Raw genomic sequence first — 26,895 nt, 5'->3', positions numbered from 1 at the left:
GAGAGATGAGAATGTGAGTCTGATTTGACTTGGTACACAAATATTGCGAATTTCTTGTTTTTCTAAGATCTGGAAGACTTCTAGGTCTTTGATTCAGATCTATGTTTGCAAAAAAAATCATTTTTTTTTATTATAAAGTTTATGATCTTAAACTCCAAAACCCACCAGTGTGAAAGGAAAAAGAAAAAAAAGAAGAAGAAGAAGATCACCGAACCCAGAGAGAGAGAGAGAGAAAGGTCAAAAGTTGCGGCTAACCTCTGACCGTGAGACCCAGTATGTTGTTTTAATTACGAAAATGCCATTGAAAACTGAGTTATGGAAATTGAAAACACCTAAAATGTGTTTTCAGATTCCATAACTCATCACTCAAAAATCAGAGAATTGAGTGATGGAAACAAAAACTGGAAACAGAGTTATGAAAATCCAAACGGACTTCTTAGTCATGGGTCCCACCATTTTTGAGTTATGTGTTATGGAAACAACAAATCCAAACACCTCCTAAGTGACTAAGAGGCTGTTTGGTTTGTCAACTGAAAACATAGTGTTCAGTGTTTAAACACTGAACACTAGTGTCCAAAATTTGAAACAATATGTTTGGTGATAGTGTTTAAAATAGGGTTGTTTGAAAATAGTTGCTTAAAAACCTCTGTTTGAAACATACTTTTTGAAACATGCTCGGGCCACATTTTAAACAATGAAATTGCGTTTCTGATGGCACAACCGTAATAAAAATGAAATTCAATTTTCACTGCACCCGGACCCCACTGATAAGCTTTTTCTAAAGTTTGTCTCCTCTCCTCTCTACTCTCATCTCTTCAGTCTTCACACCATCAGTCTTCACGCCCCAAATAATTCATCTCATCTCTCCTCTCCTCTCTACTCTCATCTCTACACTCACAGTCCGAACTCCTCCTCTCACCCACCTCCATTACTGCTCTAACCCAGCGGCATTCCACCTCAGCCCTCACGGATCCGGCGCCATTACTCCTAACAGTAGCTTCATCAACGCGTCAAAATCCCACACACACATCATTTGGAAGAAACCCCTATGAATCACTTGCTTTCCCTTTCTCCCAATTAATTCCTCACCAATGACGCTCTGTTGCTAAGGAAAAGGCAACTCACACAGTCTGAAGGGGTCGGTCAGGTAAGGTTTTTAATTTTGTTAATTACTTGTTTCAGCTTTCTTTCACATCCCAACAGATCATTTCACATTAATTCATGTTAGGGCTTCTTTTAATCCCATATATTCTTTCAGATGGACGCCTCACTCCCTTCCTCATCCACCTCTCGAGTGCATTACAGAGCATCAGCTTCCTCTTCTGACCGTGTTCCCTCACCGGTACGTCTGTGTAATATATAGTGAATCATGCTTCGATTGTTCTGTTTTAATCTTCTAAGCACCCAAACCCTCCTACTAAGACCGTTGATACTCAGTCTGTTTTAGATTTGGGTTTGTCAAAAATTTGGGTTTTTATTTATTTTTTTGTGACTTTTCTTTAATTATATGTTGATGACTATTGAATGCATGTAGAGAAGATGTTTGTTGAAAGGTTTCTTAGAGGATAAATGGGTTGTTTTGGGGTCTGGGTTTATCTATTTGTTATGGGTTATTGAGTTCTTGTGTTGGATTTTTGTTTCTGAGTTTGTATGGATATTGGGTTCATGATCTGCACCTTCTGTTAGATGGGATTTTTTAGTGTATTGGGTTTTTGGGGGCATGCCTTCACTAATTCTGACTTGGCTGAGAAGATGTTTGTTGACAGGTTTCTTAGAGGATCAATGGGTTGTTTTGGGGTCTAGGTTTATCTACTTGTTATGGGTTATTGAGTTCTTGTGTTGGATTTTTGTTTCTGAGTTTGTATGGATATTGGGTTCATGATCTGCACCTTCTGTTAGATGGGATTTTTTAGTGTATTGGGTTTTTGGGGGCATGCCTTCACTAATTATAAATGGCTGAATGATGTACTTCAGACAACAGTCACATCCCTACCCATCACAATTTCAGATCACTCACCACTTTTGTTAGATACTAAGACTATCATACTTGTTTTTTTATTTAAATTTTAAAAAGGCCGTTTCATTTTGAAGCAATGTGGTTGCTAAATTAACCCTATGTAAAAATGTAGTGCAAGATGCTTGAAAAATAAAAGTAAATGATTCCCCTACATTAACTTAATACTGTGTCCATAAAAAGAAAAGTTACAAAGGCTGCACTCAAAGAATGAAACAATAATGTCATAGAGAATTATAAGGATAACTCAGAGACTGTTGTCAAATAATCAAAAACTCAATCTGACCATGGGCTAAATAAATGAGTGTGCCCTTGGCATAGATGTGTGTCACTCCCAAGTCCAAACTAATTAATAGTATCATGTTAGAATTAAAAACACAAATCTGAGCTTTTAAAACTACTGGAATTAGTGAAGTAACCTCAATATATAAATTTAAATCGAAATAGAGTTTCTTATCATTAAACAAGCATCTTGCTTATCATATAACCTAGAGGGTAGTAGTATACTTACATTAATAAGAATCAAGATTTATTGGATAGAGATTTTGAGCAAATGTATAAGAAAACTATATACGAAACAGATTTTTTTGGAGTTGAAATTATATTCTTCAGTTTGTGAAAAATATATAAGGTCAAGATAAAGATATTTAACAAAGACAAACAAATAGCCTAATCTTCACTTTCCTAGTGGGAGGAGTGTGAGAATTGCAAGAAAACTCTCAAAGATCCTTCCAAAACCACATTTTGTTCTCTTCTCAAACCCTGTGACCATACAATTGGTATTATCTTCTCATATTAAGACAAAGGGACAAGGAGGTTAAGGAAAAAGCCAAAAGTAGATAGCACATTTATCTCTACTTGTGGAGTCTTAGGTGGAAGGCTAGGAAACACAGTTTCATTCTAATTTAATGTTTTTTATCTGTATATTATGAAAATGATTTATTTTGGCATTTCTTTTCTTTTTCTTTTTTGCACAATTGCACATGTAATGTATGTGTGTAAATAAAACCACAAATAGCCAGGTCAATAATGAATTTATTGTTGATATATCATATATCCAAGTTATAAGAATTTATAATCTTGAAAACCTTAGAAATCAATCTACTTTTTTCCTGAATAAAAAAAATTAATAAAATAAAATAAAAAAGGAAAAGGGAAGAAGATATTTACAACAAAATAGCCCAAAGGGGCCAGCCCATCTCATCAACACTGGATGAATGAGCACTGAAGCTGGGATTGATGAGATGGGTGAGCCTTGGAAGAACATGAAGTAGGTTAAGCTGCCAAGGCAGCCACATCCTTTCACATCGTTTAGTGAAAATTAAATTCTTCAAAAATTTTAAGATTTTAATTATAATTAATTAATTAATTAATTAAATTCATGACCTCTCTCCCTTTGGAATATGAATATTTGGAACTTGTCCAACAGAGAGAGAGTCAGTATTTTATGTAATTTTTCCATGTAATGACATTGTGGCCTACAACTATGAGTGTGGTTACACATATAATCGTTATAGATAAGATCAGCTCTTGGACTAGATAATATTTACAAGTTATAACCAAGACACTTTTTGTTTCTCAAGTTAAAAAGTTTTCTTTTTATTTATGTTTGCATTAACACTTTTTTTTTTCTTTCTTTAATAATTAAAATTATTTCACTAAATAGTGTTATTTGAAACTTATTTGAAGAAATAGTATTTTTTAGATCTTGTCTCTTCAAGAGACAAGTCCCAACATGGACCTTGTCTCTTGAAGAGACAATATATTTTACCTTGAAGCTAAAATAGCTAATCTGTTGTGTAATATGCTCTTATGCCTTCATAAATATACAATGCCACTACAAGTTGAGCTAAAACTTATGTGTATGAATGTGTATCTTTGTATTTTTCCTTTATATGGGGTGAATTTTCTCTTATATGCCTGCTGCTTGGGTCTAGTAGTAAGTTAAAAATTTTAATTCCATATCATAGAAGACCATTTTACGAGTCTATGTAAGTATACCAACATGTATTTAGATGGATGATGCCGAGGATAAGAAGTGGCCTGAAGCAGTTGAGAGACATTTTATTGACATCTTGTTAGAAGAGGATGCTAAAGGGAATATGCCCCAAGGCCAGTTCAAGTCTGGAACTTGGACAGCAGTTGTCAATGAGTTTAACAAGCGTGCGTCTAAAAGTTACACCAAGGCACAACTTACACAAAAATATCAACGACTGAAACAGAGACACAGCACTTTCTCCCAGCTCATCGCACGTACAGGAATGGGATGGGACCCCATTTCAAATACGGTGACGGCCAGTGACGATGCTTGGGCTGCTGCATTTGCGGTAAGTCCTTACTGACTTAAATATCAAAAATATCAAAAATATTAGGTTTATTGGCTTATGAGTGTATTAATAATAGTGGCTTTAAATAGTTGTTTTGTAGCATTTTCCCATGATGATACTTTTAGGAATGGAATAAAATCTGACTTATATATGGGGTTTACTGTGGGTTTAATGGGGTTTAATGTGACTTATAAATTCTGACTTATATCTTTGACTTATATTATTTTATACTCAATGTCTACAATTTCCTAAAAAACCTTTTTGGCTATCATCAATTTGGAATAAAGAGTGCTGTTATACGATTATTATAAATTAGCCATCTACTTTGTATTGGGTTTTACAAATAAAAAAAACATCTAACCCAATATATATGGTTGTTAATAGGTCAATCATAGATTCAAGGAGTTCAAGAGAAAGGGGATGAGACACAATGAGCTGTTGGGCACTCTTTTCAATTCAAACACAGCCACGAGTTTCCTCCAAATGTCATCTGCCCAACCAGCTCCCAATAGTGATGAAGAGAGAGAACTTGATGCAGCCTTTCTATCTGAGGGGGTACATGTCAATGTCAGCATTGATAGTTTGGATGACGTGGAGGAGTTGCCCACACCGAGTGAAGCCCAAAGCCGGAGGCAAGCTGAAAAGCGGCCAGCTGAACCGTCTCATTCAAGTGGAAAAAGGAGGAAAGGGCACTCCCTTGAATCCATGACTGAGGCAATATGGGGTTTTACTGACATGAGGAACCGTCGGGGGAAAAAGTCCATCGACACTGGAGACTCTGCTGTGGGGGCTGCCAGTGAGTTAGTTACAGCAGCTGTAACTCTTCTGAACCAGCACACCGATGTCGATCATGTCACGTATTGCAAGGTCGTGCAGGAGCTTCATAATGCCAAGAGTAGAGCCGCTTTTTTGGCCATGACGGTTGATAGAAGAAGGGCTTGGATTGAGTTTATTGGGGGTGGATTGCAATAGTGGTGGTTGTGGTTGACAGTCTAGGAAGTTAACTGATGATGTGCGCCATGTAGACAGCCTAGGAAGTTAATTAGTAGTCTTAGTTTGGTTTAATGTGAATACGCAAAGTTTGTATTATGTTAATACTATGAACAATGTTTGCATTATGCCTTCCTTTATTATGTTAACCTCCTTGGGACATGTATGGTATTTATGTAAGAAATATGTTTTGTGGTTGTCGTGTCTCCTATGAATTTCTAACTTTGGTGACATATATATATATATATATATATATTTGATACATAAGCTGCTGCATTCCATTTTGGGAATTTCTTTTTTGTGTCACATATCTGCTTCAGACGTTGTTAGCTATTTTAACAATGTAGTATTTTATTGAGCATACAAGTGACATTGGCTGGAATGAGTATTTGGCTTATCCTTTCTCTTTTGTTAGTTATTTGTAGTTTTGGTGGAATTAGTTTCAAAGCAGCACATGAATTTACTGCAAATTTTGTATACAACTTTGGCTAATAAAAGGATTGTACTTTCTATGAAATCTGCAGGTATGAGAGAGCCACGTCTGTTATAATTGATCCAGGTCTATATAGCTTTCAGGTATTCCTTTTTATAAATCTTTGTTTCATTCTTTGTTAATTATGATTTGATTTTGCTGGAAGTATCAGTTTCTTCGTTCAAAAATTTTAGATTAAGTCTCCCTTTTTCTGCTTTATGTAAGCTTTATTAATTTTGTTTCTTGCTGCTGGTTTTTTGTTTGTGTTGCAAAAATATCAACTTCTTAATTAGAGGTTAGAGTGTGTTCTTCCTCTTCGCTGTCAGACCACTGTTCACAGATGTTCACTAATTTCTTCAACTTTTCCTTTCTTCTGCTTTGCATGCATTTCTGGGTGAATAAAGTATATCAACCTGACTGTCATGGTATTTACCAATCTGTTTTGTTAATGAGTTTGCTGTCAGGATTGGGATACTCACTACTGTACTTATATCTATTCCCATTTTTTTAGGTACAATTTGATCAGCCTTTGACAAATAATCCGGAGAACAGTCAAGTGCCCTGAAGCCAATTGTTGCCTCTAAGAAGAAAAAAAGTAAATAAACTTTCAGCACTTTACATTACTTGAATGAAATTAGTACATTTATATCTTGAAGTCAAAAGTTTAAATTTCCTGAAATGTAGAGAAATGACATATAACTCATGCAAACCTTGACGTGGGGGACCTTAGCTAAGATTGCGTGCAGATTTTGAGATTAGAGAATACTTTGACGGTGGTGGAAATTAATTTCTTCATGGAAAAAATTTTCACAACTCTCGGTGCATTGGATATATACTAAGATACTCAACTAAATTGTGAAATATATTCATATGTTGAACTGTCATAAATATTGAATAGTCACCTTTCACATGATCCTTTTTGAGCTGTGTGAAATAGAAATGAAGCAAAATTTAAACATGATTTTTTTAAAAAAATTTTGGTATTTAATAGAATATCGTGGCTGCACCAGATTAATGGTGCTAATTATTCACATTTCCCATGTTGAAGATCATTGTTAGACCCTATTTGTGTCTCCCTTTTTGACCTATGACTATGAACAATCAGCCTTCAGCATGTTCTAGAGAAGAAAAACATGGACAAATTCTCTTCTATCTCTCTGTTTTTTAATCTGTGAGTCTGGTCAAATATCCTATGTACAAAATAAGAAAGAGCTACTAAAGGTTGAATGGGTTCATTTGCTTATACAGATGAAATTGTGTCCTACTGATATTGACATTGCTATTCGATCGGAGTTTTAGATTTAGAGGTTTACTGATCATTAGCCTCTTCTTGTTTTTCCCTTTTTGAGCTGAGAATTTGAAGTGGGGGACCTTAGCTCTTAGGCTTAATTTAAGAGTTCAAAACAGATCCACCAACTGCACACACGGTTGTTTTCCATTTTGGCTATACTTTTAGTCAATAGTTCACTCCCTGTATTTTAACACTTCTGTTTTTTCTAAGTATGCAATTGTGGAGTTTTGTTAATTCTGAACCATAATTCATTTTTTTTTATATAAAATAAAACACAAGTTATTGATTTGGATGCACAATTTTATGTGGTTGTCTGTATCTTTCTTGAAATTTATGCATAGTTTTTTTTTTTTTTTTTTTTTTTTTTAAGTATTTTTAAAACATTATATTATTTGATAGAGTATTAAACATACCATGTTCTCAATATATATACACCTCAATTATCAATAGAATTCAATAAGAAAAAATATTGGTCTTGGCTGATCCCACTTGAATTTTCCTTTTAAATTTTAACTTCTACATGAAAAATTATGACAGTGTAATGTAAACTGTAAATGCCACCAAACCTTATCTACTACCAATAGTTTCTTCTCACATCACCAAATTGGGTCCTATATATTCTTTGCCACGCAATCTATCTGAGCAACTTCATTTATTTATTTATTTTTTTCACATACGTTGTTTGAGTTGTAGTTGGATTTGTCGTCTCTGTTTTTTTTTTTTATCTTCGATCTTCGAATGGGTCTTAAATAAGAACCACCAACCACGCTGTGTTCTCTGATTGCACTACTCCTTTGTCGGTGTTTGATCAGCTTTAGCTCATTTTGTTTTTCTTTTAAGTTTTCACCATTTTACATTGGGCAACCTCTCAAGATTTAAAGAATGGATATATTATCATAGATTCACCTTCTCTTCTTTGATTGGCTGAATTGAGTATTATTAACAAGTATGTGCGTAGGTGAGGCTTGAATGTAAACATGCATGAATATAATCATGATTGTATCATTTTATATGTGTGTATAACACACGCTTATGATAGGAAATAAGTTAATATTGATGCCAATAATATGGGAAACAGGTGAAAATAAGTTGATATTGAATTATTGATGCCAATAATAAGGTAGAAATTTAATTTCTTTTTGTATTATAAAAGATATTGCAAAATGCAGACTTTGTTTTTATTTTTATTAATCTGTGGATAGAAATTTACTTAATCTACCCCACTGGCCTGGCTAGTGGCTACCACTCAGGACGAGCCCCATCATACCAAAACCTTATGGCTTCATAGTACACCATCCCACGTAGCTAACAGGAGGATGTGTTTTATTTCTAATTTTTTTTACCGTATACTGTTGAAGAACTTTTTTTTTTTTTCTTAACAACTGATTTTGCTCAATTTTGCTTTTTATCTTGTCCTCATACTAAAATTTTGGCTCCAACACTATTAGCAACATTTTGAAAGTTGACTCTTGAATAGTGACCATTTGCATTTTTAACAGTTCGGACTTAGTTTGTTCTCTATTCTTTCGTGTCTTATATGAATGAAAAGTATAATGTTAGTGCATTGGCAGTTCCAAGATTATTATTTAGGGGATTAATAAGAAACAAAAATTATACGAAATTTAAAATAAAAGAGAACTTGAATATATTGACATCAAAAAAAATATTTAGTAAAAAATAAAAGACATCACCAAAAAAAAAATACATAAAGTTTTACAATTGCTCTCTATGATGTTTTATACACGAAAATGCTTAAATGATTTCTTTATTATCAATCCTCCAAAGCTATATATTTTTCAATTTATACAGTTAAGCAATCATTCATCTATTGATCTCCAATTAATTCATTAGACTTATTAATTTTTTTCCCAAATTTTAAATCAAATTGGTTTGTAATTTCTTTTTTCTTTTTTTTGTTTAAAAATGCTAGGATATTGTTAATAGAATCATATTCAAACTTATTTTAGTTGGGTTTAAAAAAAAATCCATTAGTTGAGTTTAAAAAAAAAAAAATCCATGATGAAGGTCTTCAAAATTTTGAAAAAGGGACGTCGACAAATATATACCAATATATATACATTGGCCAGCAGGAGGTTCATTTGAACCCCTGAGCTCCAAGTGGAGCCGTCCATGTGCTCGTGGGGAAGACTACAATAATGTAAGGTGAAGGATTATTTGGTGTGATGTGTGACTATCCGAGCAAGTGAAATGAATATAAATAATTTATTTTAAAAAAAAAATTGTAACTACTTAATTATGATTTCTAGCTGCAAAAAATTTGAAACGGATATTAATTAAAAGTGAAAAGAATTTATTGAAAAACAAAGAACAAAAACAGCGAGAGAGAGAGAGAGAGAGGACATGCATGAACGCTCCTAAAAGAGACAGAAGTGCTATTATTGCATGCTTTGCATCGGTCTGGCTGCTACTTATAAAAAACATGGAAATGGACACTAGTGGTTACTGTTTGTAACTTTGTATGGAATATTTTCCGGTTTGTTTTGGTTAGATGGGAGAAAAATGTTATGTTAACGATATTTTTATAACCTTTTTACAATAAATATATCTTCTATGATAAATATATATTAAATAGTAAATTGTTATTAATAAACAAAAAATAATTAAAATGTTATGAACGTAACACTTCTTTAAATTAATTTAATGATTAAATTTTATCATTTTTCAAATGCTTGAGTTTAGGGACAATTGATTAGTGATAAATTAAATTATTAAATTAAGTTTTGGTGACAATCAATAATAATGTATCAATTTAAGAATATAAATTAAATAAAAGTGTAGTCGTAGTATTAAAAAATAAATAAAATTTTATCAAAAATTAAAATAAAATAAAAAATGAAATGTCCCGCCTTACTCTCAAAATCCTCGTTTGTACTTGACTTAAAAATAAAGATTTTAAAATGATAGCCATAGTTCTTATCCCTCCCCAAGATACATGGCCTATTAAATGCTACCCAATGCCGAACACATAAAAAATCATCATATACACATTCCTTCTTTTGCGTCATTCTGTTATTAAACAATGTTCAGGATAAAAAAAAATTATTAGAAAAAATCATTACATCTTATGCTTTTTACTAGGTTAAGGAGGAAGTCAGGTGAAGTCATACTTAATCTTGTCTATAGTAACTTGTCAATTGTATCCATAGAGTATTCCATGTATGGTAGTCAATTACTGCGGAGGCTCCTTCAACTAATTAAGCCATAACAAAGTAATGGAATCCATTTACTTTTTTGAAAAGGTAATACTATTTTGTTCATATGTTGTATTTGAGTATAAGCCAATAATAATAATAATATTAATAATAATAATAATAATATCATTGAATTGAAAATATATTAAACGAAATCATTTTAAATTTTTGAAAATTTTAAAAAAACTAAACCAAAGATAATATGTAAAATTATCAATGTCATAATAATCTCTTACAAATATTTCTTTGCTATTCCTTAAATTAGGTCTTCTTGTGTTTGACAAACCATATTTGTCTTCAAGTCGTAAAGGTTTAATATTGTTTGGATTATATGGTGAGATGAATTTTTCCGCTGCAAGGTTCATGTGATTGTAGGATCTATCATAAAAAATCCCTTGAGAAGCAGGTTTCTATACATAGAGCAATATAGATATATATACATAAAGCGATATATATATATGTACTTCTTTATAGTGGCTGATGTGAACTTAATGGCTGCCCACAGGTGTGATTCAGTTATGGCCGACCCCGATTCAGATCGTGATTCAGGCATGGCTGAGTCCGATTCAGATCGTGATTCAGGCATGGCTGAGTCCGATTTAGATGAGTACGATAGCGAGGTGGAGCTCGAGATTGCCACAGCCTACGTTCAGCTGTGTATAGAGTACGTACAAAAGTACTACATGAAGTGACCTAGGTGCACTAGTATCCTGAGTGGGAGGTCATATGTGATTGAAGTACTAGAAGGAAATCCCCAAGTGTGTTATGACATATTCCGCATGGACAAGGCCATTTTTAGACACTTGTGTAATGAGTTGAAGCGGCTGCACCTATTAGAGGAGGACACTGGTTGGGTTTCAGTTGAGGAGTCCGTTGGGACAGTGCTATATATTGTCGGACACAACGCTGACTACCGGGTAACTGCCAACCGCTTCCAAAATTCTCTCAAGACCATTCAAAGGCGGTTCCGGCGTACCTTGCGTGCTATCCATGCTTTGGGATGTATCATCATCCGGCCCGACGTTGATGCAGCTGAGCTCCCTCATTCACTTCGAGGGAATGGAAAATATTATCCATGGTTTGAGGTATGCTTCGATTTTTCCTTTTATAGTTCTTAGCTAAATTATCCTTGTGATGAAATTCAATTGTGAAAGATCTATAATAGAGAATAGAAAGAAAATAAGATGACCTATGAAAGAGTTCTGAAGTATTTCTAGTTTTTTTAATTTGAGGTTGATTGACAAATATTAAATAAAGTAGACAAGTTAACATATCAAAGTTGATGTAAACAACCTTGAGTATGCAAACCATTGGAAAAATTCCAATGTCAAATGCAAGTACTACGTCCAACCATGACTATTGGTTATATGAATTGTTAAAAATGTTCCAATATCTCTAGCTACGTATGTAGGTAGTTGGACAGTACTGTTCAGCCTGTAATAATTGGATACATACATTTTTGTACTAGCTAACTTCACTTTGGTGAACTTCATATTGTTTACACTATATTGCACATAAGTTTAATTTATTAATTACAGCTACCTATTTTTTTAACAGAAATGTGTGGGGGCTATCGATGGGACGCATATAAGTGCTTCTGCCCCATCCGCTAGGACTACCACATTTAGAGATAGACGGAGTGATATCACCCAAAACGTGATGTGTGCATGCAACTTTGACATGTGGTTTACATATGTGCATTCGGGATGGGAAGGGAGTGCAAATGATTCACGAGTCATGCAGGATGCACTTGGACATGCCAAGTATGAGTTCCCTTGGCCGCCTAGAGGTAAACAAAAAAAAAAAAATGAAAAAAAAATTCCGCATTTGATTTTTGATTTGATCATTGCTGCATCTGACTTCGCATTTCCAAAGTATTTTGTAGCATAGTACAGATGTGAAAAACTATTCAAAATGGGATTATGGAGTAGTAGGATAAAATTCTTGTCTATGATAATTCTCAAAAAGGGTGTGAATCTTTGTGGGTTGTGTGGTTTTGTCATATTTTTTTAAATCTCATGTCACATATTTTATTCATGAATGTCTTTTCATAGGTTTGGGTAAATTTAGATATTTACGTTAGTTCACTTAGAAATCCAAATTGAGGTCAATGAGTTTGTAACTACTTCATATTTTGTCCTTTGTGTAAAAAAAAAGAATACCTTGTATACACTGCACTTGATTGGTAGCTACGTAATTTTATTATATCGAAACTAATTCACTCAATACATGAATTGTGTGATTCACATTCAGCACTCTATATCATGGATAAAAGGTCGTGTCAAAGTTTGTAATGTCACTCATAAAATTTGCTTTCATGGAGTAGTAAGTTATAGTCAATCACTGCATGGTCACTCATTATTTAAGCTGATATCAAAAAACTTTAGTGCATGGTTCGTATACATACATGTATAGATACACTTCCGTAGTAAGGAACTAGCAAGAATAGTTATGTTAAGTGACTAATTGGCAATGGTTATCACTCGTATTGCAGGATCGTACTACCTCGTTGACTCGGGGTACGCTATAGGCAATGCATTCCTCCCCTCACACAAGTCCACATGCTACCATGCCCAAGAGTTTCGGGGTACGAACCGGCAGCCTAGTACCCCACAAGAGTTGTTCAATTATAGGCATTCCTCATTACGCATGGTGATTGAACGATGCTTTGGCGTCTTGAAGGCGAGGTTCCCTGTTTTGACGGGAATGCACTCCTTCTCTATCTCTAGACAACGGCTGATTGTGACTGCTTGTTGTGCATTGCACAACTTTATTTGCATGTATAATCGGGCAGATGAACTGTTTCATGTGTGGGAAGGATCATTTGTGCGTAACGGAGACGCAAACATAGCAGGAGCTGCACGCGTAGGCAGTGGGGGCACTGAAGAAGCTTTTAATTCTCGGGCACAACGAGCAATGTCGGAGTATCGTGATGTGATAACTGCTGCTATGTGGGCAGATTACATTGTTCAATGATTGAGCTAGATGGGCATTATTTTATTAAAATGTGGATGACATGGAACTTTGTATAAGTCTAGATGAAGATTACTGTGTTTTGTTGTTGTTATAGATTTGTATAACGGGGTAGTGAGCCTCTTTAATTTGGACTGCAACGGCTCTTACTGTTGTTTTTGGTGAACTTAATGGCTGCCCATGAAGCTGGATTGTCAACATATATTAGTCACTTTTTGAATGGCTTTCACACAATTACACTACTCTCCATCTTTTTGAAAAGCTAGATTCTATTTTGTCCCAAATACATATATCCTTTATAGGATTTTAGTTTCCATACTTGTTACATTTGTTTATGTTGGAAGAAAATTTACAAAAAAAAATATAACAAAAATCCTACTTAATTATGATCAATATTGTTGTCACAAAAACATTGAGTACATTATTATCAATTAAAAAGTATTTTTTGCAAAAAATTAATAAGTTATTTTGCATCATCACCAAAAGTAAGAAGAATGATTTTCAAATGAAAAGATAAAATATCGAATAATAGAAACTTAAAAACAAATATGCATTAATTCAGGGCAGTGACTCTAAGGTGTTTGGCACCGCAAGTCAAGTGATGCCAATCCAGTTGCAAACAGAAGTAGAGGTAGACCAGTTGGTTGCCAAGAATTCGTGAAGGTCATCAGTGATATGGGCTTTGAGAGCAAGAAGAGCTGATTGGTCTATGGTGATGGTGGTTCTTACTGCCACAGTTAAGCTAGCCATAAAATAGTGCAACAACAAAAAGGCGAAAAAGTGAAAAAAGGCCGAATCCTCCATGAGTTTCTATCTGTACGTAGGTTGAGATGTGAGGCTATTGTAGCGAACAAGTAAGGTTGGATGATGTTTATATAAATGTGGACAACTATATTTCTTCTAGTACTACACGGAAAAGGAAGGGAATTGCTAAGTCAACAGTCAATTTTTGTTGATTACTAGTCTTCATCGAAAAGATTTATAAAAAAAATTGTCTTTTCATTTGTTATATAAACCCTTTTATACAGTGAATATACATATCAATTTTTTACTATACATAATATTGTATTTTTATATGCAAACTTTATATATATATATATATATATAGAGAGAGAGAGAGAGAGAGAGAGAGAGTTTACATTCAATTGTATAAATTTTAATAATTTATAATTTATTAATATTACTAATAATCAATTTGTAGTAACAATTCATAGATTTGTTATATGTTAAGATGTTTTAGTCATGATTTTACTTTATATAGGAAAAAAGTTAATCAAATTGCATTTAAAGAACATTGAATTTGTTTGTGAAGAAAAGAAATCAAGTTTTAACATATAATTTTATTTATAATGAGCGAGTGTTCTGCTCATATGCAAAATAAAATTTAATGAACAAATTTTGAATTTTAATATTTGATTTATGGTTCAACACATCATGCTTTTTTCTTCTTTATTTTTATTTATTTATAATCAAACATCTAGAATACGATAGAAACATACTTGGAATTATATATTACTCCAAAAAAAAAAAAAAAAAACTTGTAATCTATATATACTATAAACTACATTGTAGTCTCCTGTAGATTGAATTATTCAAAATATTGTAGACTAAGTGTAGCCCCTGATGTTGTGAAATGGACTATAAATTCCAATTTAAAAGAAATAATTGAGGATCATGACATGGGCGATGAGGCACCTTCAATCAACTTTAGCTAAAGACACAAAAATACTTTTAACTAAAGTTGCAAACTTCCATGCTTTTCTGCTCTCGACTTCTTCTGCATGCCAACATCTAGTCAATAAAGCAAGTTCCAGTCCTTATTTGCAACACCTTGCTCCAAAATAAATATTACTATCATCCATAGAAGAGAATTGTAACTTACAATTCTCCTATGTTCCAATAAATTATCAGTACTAGGCATACATTACATTAAGCCAATAACATACTATTGTAAGAATCAAGAGTCAGCCCGATACATATTCTATACACTACCAAAATGGATGACTCAAGATTGTCTAAAAATATTACACAGTGCATCAAGTTCAAAAGGAGTTAGTAGTACATAATAAGATAATATGATTACATAGTAGGAATTAACACATCATCATAACAATTTGGTTTACAACATCGTCATAGTTAGCAGTATTGCAAGCGCGGTGAAAAACAAACACCAAGCAATGAACCTAATTTTCACCATTTTCTTCGGTTGGTCTGAGGGGTGGACCTTGTCATGTATGACCCTCAATTCCTCTCGCAATACACATAGCTCTTCTTGTAGTTGCTGGAAATCATCCGCATATGACACTGGCGTCTTCAAGGGAATACACCATTGAAAAAACCGACATGTGTCCTTTGGGCAACATTGGAAAAGCCTGTACCGGTTCTCATTTCGTTTATCTGAAATCTTCACACTTGCTTTCAAGCCACAGAAACAATTGCAATTTCGGAACCGAAGGCCATCGTCAAGATCGTCATGCATTGTGTCTACCATCTGCAAGAAGAAGCCACAAGCCTACTCACTTACACATTACAAAACGTAATCAACACTATTAAACAACCATTTGAACATGGTATCCATTCGTGCAACAAACAGTAGATGCTGAGCATTAGTCTATATGCAGCAAACATTTCAAAGAAGGAGTCCTAACTATAAAAAGCTACAACTAACATGAAGATTTGAATACAGCATATGACATAAACAATCAAAACAATTAACACAGAGAGAGCTATAAAGGAAAACCAACCAACGGGCTGTAACAAACTGGCAAAGCATTCAAATGGAAAAGAATATTCTTTGCCAAAAAGGATGTGAGTGGATTCCTCCACGATCTTATGCCTAAGATGCAGATTCGAAACTATCAAAAGAGCTTTGTGAATGCTGTGGTAATCTGCTCACTGAAGTTATCTACATGAGAACCATATATCTAACTACTTGAGGACTAAAAGGTTCTTCCTGCTATCCTTGGTTTAAATTTGAAAATTGAGATGCAAAAGTTTCATCTTGCACTGCCAGGTCACTGCCCACTGCCACTTTGGACATCTTAAGGGCTACCCATGAATGAGCACAAAGAAGATCCAAACTCACAGACTATTCCTCAAGCAAGCTTGAAACATCTAACCACTAAATTACCCTGAAGTCATTGTATTTTGCATGCATATATCAGCTTGCATAATGATACAATCGTTAGAAGGAGAGAGTTAAATTCAGACCCAATCATTTTTATCAAAGGAGTATAGTAGAGACAACACCCATGATCTCAAGAAGGAAATAAAAAAGTGATGCTCACTGGTATTTATAAGGATTGAAGACAATATCACATAATGCTGTCGGCATTTCGTATCAATATTAATACGCAATCACATATACATTTCCAAGCTCAATCACTTGATGAATACACACAACTCAAAAACAAATACTGCTATATATATATATGCATCTCTAGAGATAGCTAGAAGCTTTTACAAGATATAGCAAAAAATTGTAAAAAGGAAATGCCAAGTAAATATACACAATAAGTGAGCCTACTGATTCCCACATGTTAGTCCATGGGTGAGCATTCCCGTCCAAGTTGTTCCCCACACACAAGGCACACTATTTTATGAAATTGTGATAATTACAAAATTTAAAGGATTAGACAACCCCACCTCAAACAGTTTACCTCACAAGACCTTTGTTTTGCTCACTATAATTGAGGAACACAATATATCCATCATATCCAAATTCAATTCAACATAATTCAGATTCACAAATGAAACTAATAATAAGCTATGGAGAATTTGGTATTAGCTTAAAAATCACACTCAAAATACCCTCAAATTTCAAACAGCAAGCAAGATAAGATTCAATTTGGTTGCTGTGAAGCCCTACGGAAAACCACAACAAATTATTAATATATAGAGTTGGCAGATTTGTTAGATTTTTTTTTTTTTTGTTTAATCTTCCAACGCTTTCTCGGCAACCAAACAGAGTGTTAAGAAAAATGGAAATCGACTGGGTTGTAAATCAAAACAAATTTACAACAGCAACAGATTTTGAGGAAACCCTTCTACATTTCGATGCAGTATGGCATGTATATTTGGATTGTAAATCAACTATTCTCTCAACAGCAAACAAAGAACTGGAAAAATGGGTTTTCCCGATTGGTGAGGAAAAACAAGGGAGAAAACCCAAAAACAAAAAACACAAACAAGTGGACACATCTGAGTGAAGAAGGGAATATTCAATCTTTACACAAAAACCCATTGAGAAGCAAGGTGAAAGTGAGATTCGAACCTGGATCTTCGAGTGATGGGTCGGCGGCGACAAAAGCTCGATCTCGGGCTCGATCTTCGAATGTTGACGGTGGAGATGAGATACGACGACCGTGAAGCCCAGCCGTGGATCTTCTTTGGCGTCAATGGAGATGAGGACGGCGTGGGTTTGGCTTTTTCGTGGAGATGAGGACGGCTTGGGTTTGGCTTTTTGGTGGATCTTCTTTGGCGTCAATGGAGATGAGGACGGCGTGGGGTTGGCTTTTTGGTGGAGATAAGATACGACGACCGCGAAGCGTAGCCGTCGATCTTCTTTGGCGGCAATGGAGCTGAGGACGGCGTGGGTTTGCTTTTTGGGTTTCTGCTATGAGGAAAGACTGAAGAGAAAGGGGTAAAGACGGAAAGATATTGGATAAAGTAGGGATAAAAATGGGATTACAAAGTTGTTATTTAATACGGGTCAGCTTTTTTTTATCAAACAAAACATAAATACCAAACACATATTTTACATTTTTTGAACACTGAAAAACATTATTTAAACTATGATACCAAACACATTTTTTTTGTTTTATTCACACTAAAAACACGTTGTTCAACAACACTTTTTAAACCACAATTTTCACATCTTTTTAAACAACAATTTTTGAAAACTATAACCAAACGGGCTCTAATATACCAAAAAATATAATAGACTATAAACACTCCGTGTAATTGTAGTTTTAGATTCTAACTTTTATTATATAGTATATACAATATGATATAGAGGATTATTATGGGACCACTCTATGATACTTTTTAGTCAAAAACAGATGCATCTTGAATCTTGCAAGAGGGGCCAACTGGCCAAGCCGCCAAGGGGCCGCTATAGTTACATTCATGGAGATTGGAGGTTGATAAGAGTATTCCCAAAGCTCGCTCTGTTTGTTTACTTGGGAACAAGTAGATGGGACAAGGGACCCTATATGGTTATTCATGGAGGTGGTACATGCAGATTGGAGACTAAGAAGTGAAAATAGTATTCCCTAAAGCTCAATTTGTTTATTTAGAAAAACAACTAAAGAGAGAAACACGGAGATCGATTTTTGACTGATAAGAGTATTCCATAATCCCTATTTGTTTATTTAGGAACATCTTTTTCTTACTCCGGGGCTAACACTTATCTCTAATAAAGATGAGAGAATCCACATCAACCTTCTTAATTTGGGGCTTAGGACAAAAAGCAGTGGCAAAAAAGGAAGAAAAAGACGAACTATCAGCATTCGTTGCCTTTTGAGTTACGGAGGGTTGCTTTTGTTCCTATAAAAACCAATTCTCGTTCAAACTGTGAAACATAAAAAGAGAGCTTGATGAAGCAAAACATGTTTCGGGGAAACACTCAGTCAAACATTGTAAAGATGGTGGTGATTCTCGCATTGTTGCTTTTTAATATCAGGCCTCTTGAAGCTGCAAGGCATTTGGACGTGAAGATGTCAAAACTTGGGACAAGGAAGGTGTCGATTTCACATTATTGAGCACTACCACCTTCTTCTTCTAATCCATGCACTTACATACCGAGTTGGATTCGTGTCGATATGCCGTGCAGCCGTGGACGCGGCTCCACACGTGTCCACCAACAAATTATTTTTTTTTTTTTTCAATGTAGCCCAATTCGGTCTGAAATGGTTTGAAATAGGACCTGATATGGGTCCGATTCGGTCTGAAACGGTCCAAAATTAAACCCAATATGGGCCAAAATACTTATAGATTTAAAAAAAAAAAGTTAATTTCAAATTTATCTTTTATTTAGATTTAGTTTCAAACTTTCGATATTGTATTCTAATTTAAGAACATCATGTAATCGTTATGTATTTTATTATCTACTATTGCTCTTAAATTGATATATGTTTACCATTATATGGGGAAAAAAAAAAAAATTCTTAGTAGTATATAGAAAATATATTTAATAATAAAGTAATAAACGTATCGTGCCATACCCGCATCCTACTTTTTCAAAAAGTGCCGTAATGCCGACCCGAATCCACACCCGTGCTTCCTAGTATATAATATACTTGTTTTGAGAAATTTTTTATACAGCTGATATCGCTAGTAGTAGTGATGTACTAGTACCACTAAATAGTATTTGCTACCCAGTTGGATTGAGCCAGGATTCAGATGCAAAAATTAAACAAGGACACACAAAAAAGCCTTTGTATTCAGCTAAAAGCCATGCTATTCACTGCAGAAACTCATTCTAACATCAAGAAGCACAACTAATGGTTTACATTTAGGAATGAATATATAGATCTTTGAAGCTTTTACATTACAAGGAGCAGAGCAGGGTATTGATAGGTGAGCACCTGCAAAATGGCAGCACGGACTGCTCTGGAGCATGCAGCATGCAGCATTTGTACGCATATATTGCACAATATCCTAGATATTCAAAGACAGTCTTGTGAGTGATCCAATGAAATTATGATCCAGTTTTTAGATAATAATGCAACTGGTACTAACCTGACAACCAGTACTATGCCCCAGTAGTACCACACCTTCAGAATCTTCTTTGTTGATTAAATGACTGATCTGCTGATCAAGCTCCATTGCGTCCTTCAAGGTAGATGAAACAGCGTCATAAAACCAGAGTTAGCATGGATAATTTCAAAAGAACCAACCCCCTCCACCCCCATCCCCCCTCCCTTTCAAAAGAAAAAAAGGCAAGACCAAGTTCCATACATTAATACCTGACTCAACACAGAATGAAAGTAAACATGGGCTCAGTATCTAAACAATCTAAAATCTGAATGGTAAGTTCCAATGTAAAATATCCATGTCCAAGGTCAATGCAACTGTAAAAGAAGGAAAATTACCATCTCTTTCTCACTTTAGGGTTTACACAAGCACAATACATTTTACAATTAGAGGTGAATTTTTACAATATTTATGGTGTAAAAAATCCAATTGAACTGAATTTTTACATCAACAAAAAAACACATTTAGCTTCTAAATGTACTTTCAAAACAATATTAGATATTCAGATTTGCAATGTCTACAATTCAAATAGAACAAACCACCCAACTGTGCATAGGAATAGCTGTAACTCCCTATGGCATGACAAAACATTGGAAATAACACACAAGAGGTTCCAAGTATCTGCAAATCATATGAAAGAAGAAAGAATCAGGAATTTTAAGTTTTCAAATTTAGCTTTAAATATTTAGAATAGTTTAAAAGAGCTGGGGTCTTTGTTAATTAGTTAAAGAACTGCCTCTCAGTACTAATCAAAGCAAAAAGAAAAAAAGAACTGTCACTCAACGACCATCTTGAAAAAGATATTATCTCATTTTCACCGCAAAGAAAGACTGAGACATCAGTTCTTTAGGAATCAGCAATATTTCACTTCAATCAAAGTAATTATGTAAAAACAGCAAAGTAAAAACACACTCTGTGGCCAGAAAGCCATCAGTTAATCCACCAATAAAAATTACTCGTTGTTTATAATCACCTGTTTTAAATGCAACCTGCACAATGAGGAAAACAATCACAAAATCATGAAGTTTTAAAATAGATGTACAAACACAAGTTTAATATCTCCAGGGGAACACAAATGTGGCAATTAAGCCACAAACAGCAACAACAAAACAGACACACGTCTTCACATTGACCTTTGTTTCTAGTTGATGCAAATGAACCATTTTTAGGTTTTCCATGATCCCAAAAATTAGGTAAAAATATACAAAACCCCCTTTGGCTTCCCTATAAGACACAAAACATCTCTTGAGGCTTTGAGTGTAACACTTAACCCCATGTGGTATTATTTGATGTGTAAAATGTCACTTGTATTACACTAAACCCCCTTGGAGGTTTTGAGTGTAGTACACTAAACCCCCATGGGGGTTTTGAGTGTAACATAAACCAAAACCCCACTCCCCTCTAGTGATACTATTTTATGTGAAAATAATATGGGCAAGGGTCATTACACGAGCTAGTCACTCATTGTTTGTTTTAAGATTTTCTTTTTCTAGAAAACTTAAGTTTTCAAAATGAACAACCGCGTACCTTTAGCACAATGATCACTCTATAGGTATAGGTGGTTATAGAATGTAGAGGACAAAAACCGTGGTTCAAGTCTCTAGGAGAGAACTCGACACACATATACACCACTAACTTTTAAACATTAAAGTAATAAATAATTTAATTAATAATAGTTATTATTTTTAAAAATAATGGTAATTTTATTTATTTCTTATTTTTAAAACTCCATAATTATAATGATTTAAATAGAATTATGGTGTTTTAAAAATATTATTTAAAGAGAAGTGCTATGTTTATAACATTTTCACAATACTTTTATAACAAATTATTGGTGATAAGTTGTTATTGATTCTAATTTGAATTCACAATTTAAATTACCATATTGTCCGCTCGTAATAGCCAATAACAACCTGTCACTTATGATTTGTTGTGAAAGTATTGTGAAAATGTTGTAGTCATAGTATTTTTCTTATTTAAAGGAAATATTAATTAAGATTATCATGAAGATATTTGTCGGGGGTAGTTTTTTTGTTACCAATATAATATTTGGGAAACCAAAACCAAAACTCGACTTTGGATTTAGAATATGACCCAAAGGCTGTCGGTGAAATGTGAAAGACCTATTTTGCTCAAGGTCTGGGTTGCATCCAACAAAAATTATAATAAAACCCAAAAATACCTCCTGGAGAGATAAGCTAGCACAAAGGATGACAAACCACAATAAGTGCTTAAATGATAGTCCAGCGGTAAACAGGAGAAATGTCTAGTGATAGATGTCTGGAAAATTAATAAATGTATTTGCATAGTAAGAATTATGCATTTCTTCTGTAGTCAGTTAATATAAAAGTGGGCCCATTATAACAAGTAGACAAGAGGAAAATGATCTAGTAGTGAATATGACAAACCTTCATCGGTAACGTCTGATAAGTTAATAAATGTGCTTACATGATACAAATCATATATTTTTCTTATTATTATTAAGTCAGTTATTAGGGAAAATTTCCATAGTATCCAAGACATTATGACCTTCATTATAATAGCAATAAACAAGAATTAAAAGCTTCATAATTACAAGTAAAAGAGGAAAAATTATGATGGAATGAAGGGAGAGAAAGAGTGTCCATCTAGTGTAGCAAATGTTTAAACAAGATCTCTATATGCCATATTATGCCCATAATGATGAATATATGTGTATAGTAAGTGGTGGGAATGATTTATGGAAAGTATGAGTGAATATATGGAAGTATGGAAGAGACATGGAGCAGTGTTTACCCATTTTCGTGTATGGTGTAAAAAGGGGCTGTTTATGACTATTTTAAGGTGCTGAGATTTTCTGAGGAGATGGAATGAGATGTTTATAGGTAAGTGTACATGAATATTTATGGATCAAAAGCTGATTTATGAACTAAAGGTTTGACTTATGAACTGAAAATGACATGATAGATAAAGAATTTTATGAAAAAATCTTGTTCCCTTTCTTTAGTTGATGGTAGTTCCCTTTTATAGTGAAACTTAAGAGATTGATTAGAAAAACTTAGAGGGGACTAGGTCTGACCGCAACAAAATCCCATAATATCTCTTCTGAGATTTGACCCAAAATAGTGAGACTTGCTTTTAGAGTGTTTTGCTTATTTGGGTAATGTAGCTAGAGGCTAAAATGTTCCTAATCTAGGCATTAAATGATGGGATTTGGAGATTAATTTTGTCTAATAGGATTAGAGCATGTACAAGGACTAGAGATCTTGCTTGCTACAACTAGGAACAGAGCTCAAGAGGGTTGATTGACACTCCAAGCCAAGTGTCAACCATTGATTCCTTTGTTGAGAGCTTCTACTGGACACCCCCTTATGCTCTCCAAAACACTTTTCCCTAATTTTTCCCTTCTGGGATTTATGGGTTTGATTCATGAATCAATTACATATGTTTTTAGTAATAAAATAAATTATTCAGTTAAGGATTTCATGAGCTTGGAGGTCTTGGTTATGGCTTCCTTGAGTTGTGACCAAAACTTGGAGAAGAAGAGTATTTATTGCCTACTAGCTTTTAGGTGTCATCTCAGCCTTTGGTACTGTTTATGTTAGAATTGGCAGAGAGGCTGATGGGACAGGTGGTCAGCTCCTAATTTGGTTTGGGAGCTTTGTTGCTTCTTGAGTTGTTTTCTAGCGGAAGGTAGAACTAAAAGGAGTTCTCCAACTGGGTCAGTTTGCACACATGAGTTGTTTTGACTAAGATTTCATGTTGGGGATTGGCCATGAGGGCTGAGTATTTCGATGAGTCTTTGACTTGGTGGTTCTCTCCACTTAGGTCCATCCTTTTACTTTCTCATTGTGATTTCTACAAAATGGACAAAGCTACCATATATTGCCATGGATTTTTATTCCAGATGAGCTTTAGTTGTTAGTAAAAATGAAATATATTCATGATCTCTAATAAATATTTATGATAGGGTTTAGGTATTGTGAGGGTAAACGAGTCGAGTAAGAGTGTTGGGCCCCATGCCCGAGGACCTATAGGAACCTTAGAATGGTCAAGAGGTTTAATAAGTATCGAGGTCAATGAGCCGAGGAGAAGAAAAAATGATAGCAAGTTGTTGGTGTCCCCTGAGGAGCCAGGCTTCCTCGAGAAAGTATTGTGGAAGGTTGGAACCTAGATGCCTAGAGGATACTATGCAAGGAGCAATTGTACTTTTGAAGATAAGTTTTTAGGGAAAGGAGCCAACAGTAACCTAGGAAATATTTGAGAAGAAGGCTGCTACCACTACATTAAATGTTTTGCATCTAACCAACTGGCCGCATTTATGTGGAGATGACCCCTGAAGAAGGATATCTCAGTTTAAAGCTACTCACAAAGCTTCCAGGAGGTTTCTGATGGGACAAGCATCCAAAAGATTGTCTACATGATCAACAAGTGGAAGGCTGAGATTGAAAAGAATAGAACTATATAAAGAAAAGGCCCTTGTGAGAAATGGGGCATGTAATGAGAGAGAGAGAAGAAGAAGAGAAAAAGAGAAAAGAGAAAAGAGAAAAGAACACATTGTATTGAAATAACTTGATTAAATATAAGAACACTTCCTCCTTGGACACGACTGAGGAAAGCTTTCCTTAAATATTGTGTTTGTCTTCTTGGCTTGAATTCAAACAATTAAGGCCCATATTTGATTTACTGAGCTACGCTCTTATCTAACCCATTCTCTTACAAATATATTGTATTGGGTTTGTTGGGCCCTCATCCACTATTAGTGAACAGGAGGTCAAATTCAAGTCCTTACAGGTATCAATTTCCATGGGCTTTAAATAATAATTTGTATAGTTTCTCATAATTTTTGTCATGGATTATTTTGTTATGATATTTTCTTTGGGGCTAAATCATAATCTCTAATGTTTCTTGTGAATAATATTTACCATGGGTTTTAATAGAGGCAATATCCATGAATTTCAAATAAAATAGGTTAGCAACCACTATAGTGGAATAATGTGATATTCTCATGGGTTTTTCTATAGATAATCATAATGGGCTTGTAAGGTGAATAATTACCATGAGTTTTGGAAATAAATATTATAAATGTTATGATATGAGATAAATAGCAACCATGGGTTCTTATATAAATTTCATGGGTTTATAATATGGTATGAAATAAATAAATGTCATGAGTTTAAGATAAATAATCATAACTTTTCATGAGCTTTTATATTAGTAACACAAATTCATAAGTCTCCATGAGTTTGATATATGTTTGCAATGAGTTTTGGAAAAATGAATAGTGTTACGTAGCATAAATAGTTACCATGGGTTTATAGTATAAATAGATTTCATGGGCTTGTAATATTATTGTAATAGGTTTAAGAACTTAAAGCATTGTTCTTCATTGGACTTTAAGTGAAATACTTATAATATAGTATTTTCCAAGTATTGATAACCTTGGGTTTTTTACTAAATAATTCTAAGTAGCTAGCTTGGACTTTTAATAGTGTCAACGTAAATTGAACTTTTGATATTTCCAATGAGAATTAGTCTTTTGAAATATTGTCAATCATAAGTAGCATTGGGCTTTAAAAAGAATGTGATGTGTGCACTGGGCTCATGGGACCGGTATTGGGCTTAGTTAAGTAATGATGATGAAATTGAATAAGATATGATTTTATTGGGTTTTTGTGATGGTTTATATTGTGACCCAATTTAGATAATGAAATAGGAAATATTTGTGGGCCAATGGGATGAGAAATATTCATGGAGGGCCAAAATAATTTATGAGTGATATTTTGGTATTTTTTGTGAATAAATAAATGTGATTAAATAGGATTGGGGCACGTGACATGAGTGAAAAAATTGTACTTCAACAATATTCATGGTTCAAATCTTCCCACCCACTTGTAACAATCAATTTATTAAAAAAATGGCAATTGAGATTATAACCTCTCTTTAGAGAAATGGAATGTTCACAACATTTTTACAACAAATTTTAAGTGGTAGGTTGTTATTGATTGTTATGGGTAGGTAAAAGGAAATTTAAGTTGCGAATTCAAATTAAAATTAATAAAAACTTACCACTTATGATTTGTTGTAAAGTGTTGTGGGCGTAGCACTTTTCTGTAATTTATAAGAGCTTATGATCTAAGCAAATTTGACTCAAAAACTTATAAATTTACCAAACTTATACCAAGTAATATTTTTTTATAGGATATACCAAGTAATATGAATAGTTATAAATTGTAGGATTTTATTTTTTAAATAAGTTAATTTATTTGTTTAAATTCGGCTTTTATTAGCTTAATGTAATTTTAATAGGACATGACATTACCCTTTTTTTTTTTTTTTTTTGAGAAAATGACATTACCTCTTAAGAAGTGTTAGGTTTTAAGTCTTTAGGAACTATTGTATTAGAACTTCAATTTGTATATGTTGGCAAACTATGATCAAAACATTTAGTTTAGGTTTAAACTCGCTTAAAGTTTGGTTTAATGTAAATTTGGAATTGAGTAATTGCAGGAAATTACTATTCAATTTCTACAAGGCTCGATCGATCGAAAATTAGACTCGATTGATTAAGAATCATGGATCAGGAATTTTCTATAGAATTTCTAAACCAGCCTAAGCCCATATGACGTATAGGGTTAAGTGTTTTACTTCAAGTATAAAAGGAAAAACCTTAGCTACATTTTAGAAGTTTTAGAGAGGTCTTTGTTAAGTTGTGTCTTGAATCTTTTGTGAGATCTGAGAGGTATTTACTTTCAAACAAACACATAGAGCTATCAAGATCAAGATTCACATCAAGAATTTGATGGTTGTTTTAGTTGTTGCATAAAGAACTTTCAAGAAGATCTAAAACCTTTGAGTGGAGACTCAAAGTCAAAAGTAGG

The 26,895-nt window shown here is 33.9% G+C and overlaps 2 protein-coding genes and 1 long non-coding RNA gene across 3 annotated transcripts; 1 reads left to right on the top strand and 2 right to left on the bottom strand.

The window, feature by feature from the left end:
* Positions 1-3,815: 3,815 nt before the first annotated feature.
* Positions 3,816-13,485, top strand: LOC126689308 (L10-interacting MYB domain-containing protein-like). Its single transcript, XM_050384467.1, has 2 exons — positions 3,816-4,341; positions 12,801-13,485. Exons 1-2 carry the CDS (start codon positions 4,030-4,032, stop codon positions 12,834-12,836), a joined length of 348 nt encoding a protein of 115 aa, XP_050240424.1. The 5' UTR covers positions 3,816-4,029; the 3' UTR covers positions 12,837-13,485.
* A 1,655-nt stretch (positions 13,486-15,140) lies between these two features.
* On the bottom strand, positions 15,141-17,955 carry LOC126689309 (uncharacterized). Its single transcript, XR_007644507.1, has 2 exons — positions 17,553-17,955; positions 15,141-15,770 (listed from the first exon to the last, which is right to left on the bottom strand). It is a non-coding gene; the product is annotated as an uncharacterized LOC126689309 (long non-coding RNA).
* Positions 17,956-19,544: 1,589 nt separating this feature from the next.
* On the bottom strand, positions 19,545-21,504 carry LOC126689306 (uncharacterized). The gene is made up of 4 exons (XM_050384466.1): positions 20,948-21,504; positions 20,583-20,656; positions 20,021-20,113; positions 19,545-19,939 (listed from the first exon to the last, which is right to left on the bottom strand). Exons 1-4 carry the CDS (start codon positions 20,964-20,966, stop codon positions 19,739-19,741), a joined length of 387 nt encoding a protein of 128 aa, XP_050240423.1. The 5' UTR covers positions 20,967-21,504; the 3' UTR covers positions 19,545-19,738.
* Positions 21,505-26,895: the final 5,391 nt, after the last annotated feature.

This window comes from Quercus robur, chromosome 6 (assembly GCF_932294415.1).
Source record: "Quercus robur chromosome 6, dhQueRobu3.1, whole genome shotgun sequence".
NCBI lineage: Eukaryota > Viridiplantae > Streptophyta > Magnoliopsida > Fagales > Fagaceae > Quercus > Quercus robur.
The sequence above is the reverse complement of the archived record's forward strand: the minus strand, read 5'-3'. Positions and strand labels throughout refer to the sequence as shown.

Bases quoted from the DNA above. Each gene is read 5' to 3' on its own strand.
- LOC126689308 (XM_050384467.1), top strand. From the start codon at position 4,030: ATGGATGATGCCGAGGATAAGAAGTGGCCTGAAGCAGTTGAGAGACAT. The intron at 4,342-12,800 runs GTAAGTCCTTAC...CTCGTATTGCAG, and splicing joins CTTGGGCTGCTGCATTTGCG to GATCGTACTACCTCGTTGAC.
- LOC126689306 (XM_050384466.1), bottom strand. The intron at 20,114-20,582 runs GTTGGGTGGTTT...TCTACCTTGAAG, and splicing joins TACAGCTATTCCTATGCACA to GACGCAATGGAGCTTGATCA. The intron at 19,940-20,020 runs GTTAGTACCAGT...TTGAATATCTAG, and splicing joins GGCATAGTACTGGTTGTCAG to GATATTGTGCAATATATGCG.